The sequence below is a fragment of the Antechinus flavipes genome, chromosome 4, assembly GCF_016432865.1.
Source record: "Antechinus flavipes isolate AdamAnt ecotype Samford, QLD, Australia chromosome 4, AdamAnt_v2, whole genome shotgun sequence".
Classification (NCBI taxonomy): domain Eukaryota; kingdom Metazoa; phylum Chordata; class Mammalia; order Dasyuromorphia; family Dasyuridae; genus Antechinus; species Antechinus flavipes.
Genome location: NC_067401.1, coordinates 218,102,887 through 218,108,163, shown reverse-complemented (window position 1 = coordinate 218,108,163; position 5,277 = coordinate 218,102,887). Strand labels below are relative to the sequence as shown.

The 5,277-nt window shown below is 41.2% G+C and overlaps 1 protein-coding gene across 1 annotated transcript; it reads right to left on the bottom strand.

Moving 5' to 3' along the window:
- Window positions 1–1,228: 1,228 nt before the first annotated feature.
- Window positions 1,229–5,000, bottom strand: LOC127561460 (myb/SANT-like DNA-binding domain-containing protein 7). The gene is made up of 3 exons (XM_051996697.1): window positions 4,929–5,000; window positions 2,663–3,188; window positions 1,229–1,644 (listed from the first exon to the last, which is right to left on the bottom strand). The coding sequence occupies exons 1-3, from the start codon at window positions 4,998–5,000 to the stop codon at window positions 1,229–1,231; spliced, it is 1,014 nt and encodes a 337-aa protein (XP_051852657.1).
- Window positions 5,001–5,277: the final 277 nt, after the last annotated feature.

Sequence of the window (5,277 nt, the reverse complement as noted above, 5' to 3'; positions counted from 1 at the left end):
TTAGCTCCCCATCCCCTTTTACTTTTTAGCTAGGAGGCAAAAGAATAAACTTGGGAACAGGAAGAGCTAAGTGGTACAGGGGATAATGTTGAGCCTGGGGTCGAGAAGACTCATCTTCATGAGTTCAAATCCTATTTATTAGCTGTGACCCGGGCAAGTAATTTAATTCTATTTGCCTCAGTTGCCTCATCTGTAAAATGAGTTAAAGAAGGAAATGGCACTCCAGTGTCTTTGCCAAGAAAACCCAAATGGGATCATCAAGATTTGATCATGATTGAAAAATTACTGAACCACCACAAAAAAGAACAAAGACTAATCTTTTAGTGCCTTTTGGTAAAAACCTCTGCAATCCAAATTTACTATAATCTAAACCCTCAGATATGATAGACCTTACAGATTCTCTGGCATAACTCTCTTGTTTTATAGATGAGGCATGTGAATCTCAGAGAGGGCTAGAACAAGTGATGTGCCCAAAGTCACACAGGTTCACTCTGCACTTACTTGTTGCTTGTTGGCAAGTGTAGGTTGTTTTAAGAAGGCTATTCAGCTTGGTGGGATGGAATAAAAGCAGAAATACACATCTAATATGGTCACACTCAAGCTTTTCTAGTGTCTAGTTATTCATCTCTGTTGCTGTTCAGTCATGTTTCTTCAGGACTTCATTTGGGATTTTCTTCACAAAGTTACTAGAGGAGTTTACATTTCCTTTTCCAGCTCATTTTACAGATGAGGAAATCAAGATAGATAAATTTAAGTGACATGCCCAAGATCACATAGCTAGTATCTAAATCTGGATTTGAATTTAAGACAGTAAGACTTCCTGACTCCAGAGTCAGTGTTCTATCCACTGGATCATCTGGTTGCCCTACTCATCCCTGAGCTCCTACCTAATAGAAACTTATTCCACGTTTGTCTCTTAGGCTGAAGTAAATCTGAACACAAAGAAACTTTGAAAAAAATACTCCCAGAAATCCCTTTTTATTTCATTGCCTCAAATCTTTTTGCCTTAATAACTTTAGTCTTGGTCCTCATGCCCTACAACTCCCTATTCTTCTGCTCTTCCCCAAGCTTTTCCATTAACTTTCTCCTGAAAGAAAATTTTTTTTCTCTTGTAAGGTAATAACTGAAAAAAACAAAACAAAATAGAAAAAAAAAGTCAATTCCCCCAAACTCCTTGGGATGCCAGATGTGCTGGATAATATGGGAAAGAGCCCGAGGTCTGAAGGACTTATTCCTTATGACCCAGGTAGTCAACAGAAGACCTCAATAGTTTTGCTACTCCTTCATGGACATCATCTGCAACATCTTGCAAGATAGCCACTACTTCTTGGTGCTGAGCATAACTGTCTTGTGCCATCTGAACCAGGGCTGCCATGTGTGCATTGTGCTGGTCCAGAAGGCACTGCAGTTGAGTCGCTGACTCCCGTGCCAGCTGACTGACCAGGCGGCGATTCTCGGCCATTTCGGAGGCAATCATGGCAGCTACTGTTTGGTGCTTCCTGAAATTGCGGTCCCTTGGTGGAAACTGGTGGACCCGGCCAGATAGTGTTCCATAGAGGATGGGGGTCACTACTGGGGCTGGTGGGCTTGGTGGTGATAGTATCTCCCTTTGGGACAGACTTTGGTCCGGTTTTCTCTGGAAACCTAAAGAAGTTCAAAAAAAAAAAAAAAAGAAAAAGAAAAAAACGTTGTTCTTATCTTCCTGCCTCCCATTCGTCCTCATCTTATTCTGGAACCACCTTTGTAAAAAATGCCTGAGTTTAAATACAGACTTGGATACCTCCTAGCTATATGACTTCTTTCTTCCTCAGTTTCCTCAACTCTATAATGGGTATAATAACAGCACCCAGGGGTGTTATGAGTATCAAATGAGATAATATTTGTAAAGTGCTTAGGACAAGGCCTGACATATACTAAGTATTTAATAAATGCTTGTTTCCCTTTTTTTTTCTTCTTTTCTTCATATAAGTAGTTATAATTCCAGTAGACACCATGTCAGAATGGAAAGAAGAAAAGGGTATAAGTATTTATATAAGGTCTACTATGTGCCAGATACTATGTTAAATGCTTTGTAGTTATTATCTCATTTGATCCTCACAACAATTCTGTGAGGTGGATGATGTTATTATACCCATTTTACAGTTGAGGAAACTGAGGCAAAGATTTCCAGGATCACATAGCTAGATTTGAATTCAGTTTTTTCTGACTCTAGACCTGGTGTTCCATCTACTGCTTCACCTAGCTGCTTAAAATGAGAGGATTCTGTCATTCTAATCCTTTAGTTATATTTACTTTTAAAAAAAATTAAGAAAACAAAACCCCACATCAAAACTCTAGAGCTAAATATCAGTATCATAAGTGTTGGGAGGGATTTTGGAGCTGATTTTGTCTAAAACAAAAGCACACCAAAATTCTAGGTCTAAATCTCAGGATCACAGAATGTTAATGCTTGGAAGGGACTCTGGAGGTGATTTCCTCTTTTTACAGATGAAGACTCTGAGGTCCTGTGAAGGGACTTGCCTTCATTGGGGAGTAAAGGGCAGGACCTGAATTGGTTCTTCCATCTGCGGGCATTGACTCCTTCTGTGGAGGCCTTCCAAGCTCTCTAGTTCTCCTCAGAGCATTCTCACCCTCAGGGGCTTCAGGACACGGGACTACTTACCAGTCTCAGAGTTATGACTGCTTTTGCTACAGTCATTTCCTGCCTCGGCTGGAGATTGGCTTTCTGGGTTTAAATCACCTGGCCGCTCTACTCCCTCGGCCTTAAGCAGATGCTCAGTCTCGGGCCGGCGCCGCGGCTGCTGCTGCTTGTAGGGCTGAGGTGGACACCCCTCCGGGACTCCCTCCTGCTCCTTCCTAGTCTCCCCATCTCTACCTTGCCATTTGGAATAATTCGGATCACCCTGCTGCTCTTGCTCCTGCTCTAACGGGTGCTTAGGGCTGGCAGTCGCGACCTGGGTCTGTAGCATCCGATTCATTTCTTCATAAAAGGGACATCCTTGAGGGGCCGTCCCAGAGCGCAAGACTGCGGCCTGAGCCTTCTTGTAAGCCACCTTGAGAGCCTTGAACTTGGTGCGACATTGGTGGGCGTGTCGAACATAGCTTTGTTCCTGGAGGCGCCGGGCCACGTCTTCATACACAGAAGTGTTACGGTGGACCGTCTTCAGGTGTCGCCTAATGGCTGGCTTCTAGCATCAAGGATTTAAGAGGAATGGGACAAAGTTAGGTGGGGAGAATTATTGCACACATCTCTGACTCCATAGAAGGCACTTTCCAAAATATCTCTAGGTAACAACAGTTCCTAAATGGGCCAGTGTAGCATCTGTCCATAAACTGGGCCAACAAACAAGTATCACAAGGCTTGTCCTAACATCATATCATGAGATCCAGGCCAGTATCCCACAAGTGAAATAGAGAATCTTACTTATAGAACGAGAAAGCATAACAACTAAAGTCCCAAGCCCATGATGAGATTTCAGAGCCCCAACCACTGAATCAGCAATCAGTTAGAGGTAAAAAAAAATGCAGAATGATCAGATAAAACTTGGAATGAGACATAAGGTCGTCCTGGGAGCATTTAAGGATGAGTTTGGAAGGAAGACAACAACCATATAAAAGATGTAAAAAATTTATAAATGTTATAGCAAAGTGAGGGGAGCTACTACATTTAGGTTCTAACATCACAATAATTAGCATCAATAGTCTTGAGGAAGATTTTTTATATCAAGTGAGGTATAAAACAGGAACATGTATGTTCAACAAAAATGTTCCCAACTGTTAAGAAGAAGGTAGAACAGAGGATCCAAGTCAAACAAGAAATCATTAAGGATGGTGAAGAGCTCTTCTCTTCTCCTCCTCCCTCTCTTCCTTTTCTCTCTTTTCACTCGCTCCCTCCTTCCTTCTTCTCTTCTCTTCCTTTCCTTTTTCATTCACTCATTTCCCTTCATCTCCCATTTTCCCTCTCTCTTTCTCTTTCCCCATTTCCTCTTTCCCTCTCTTTCTTTTTCTCCCTCCCCTTCTTATTTTCTTTCCTCCTTCCTTCTCTTCCTTTTCCCTTCCTCTTCTTTTTCCTCTCTTTTCCCCTTTTTGTCTTCCTTTTCCTCCTTCCTTTTCTTTTCCTCTTTCTTTCTACCTCTCCATTTCTCTCTGCCTCCCTCTTCTTCCTGGTTATATTTAAAGAAGGAGGCAACAACTATGCTAATGCTCTGGATGGGCTGAGAACTAACACTAGCAATCCTTTCCCCGCTTGAGTTAACCCAAAGTCATGAGGACACAGACCTGGTGTAGCTTGTGTCACTATTGTATTCTTTCTTTCCTTAACTGAAGAAGTATGGAATGGACCAGTCTATGAATCTGTGAGCTTTCAAAATTTAGAAGAGTGAGCTTCCAAAGGTCCAGAGATGGTCTGTGCCAGATTTTGCAGGAGCAAATGAGGAATAAGGCACAGAACAGCTTGACCCGGCAAAATAGTGAAGGCAGCCAAGAAGTGATGACATCAGCTATGTACATGGGAATGATCTCAGCTCATCCATTGGTTATGCTACTGCAATTGCAAGTGAATTTGGTGGCTTAAGGCTTTGTAGGAACCACTTTAATTTTGAGCCCACTCTCTCCAGGGATTGAAGAGTTAAAGAGGAGAGTGCTTTCTCCTCTGCCCTGCCCAGTTCAGAGACTGGTTTGTATTTCTGTTCCTTATAAATCTTTTCATTAAATATACCATTGTGAAAACTAATTCATCTTAATTGATTAAATGATACTAAGATGCTAGTCACTGGAGGGTATCAATGCTATAAAGGAAATAGGAACTGTAATTGATGGTTGATATTGGGAAGAACACACCAGAACGGAGGCTCCAGTTAGAAAACATTAGAAAGCCACTTTCAACTTTAGATCTACCATTGAGCCTTTGAGAGAGAGATGCAGCTGACCTTATTCTGGGAACCCACCTTCTGGGAACCTGCTGGTATGTATGTGTATTGGAAAAGTAAGTTCAGAGTCATGCTGCACACATAATACAAGTGGTAAAACTTAGTTCTAGGGAAGTTAAATGTTTTATCCAAAACTACATTATTTTCACTTCTACAGAAATCATGTAGTGAAAATAACTCAATTCAAATCCTGATTCTGACACTTACTAGCTATATGACTATGAATAAGTTACTTAACCTAGCCTTTTCATTTTTGAAATGGGGAAAATGATACTTGTATTTATTATAATTGTTGGAAGTATTTATGAGTGCTTTTAAATTCTAAAAGAACACAAATGAAGGTTGCTAT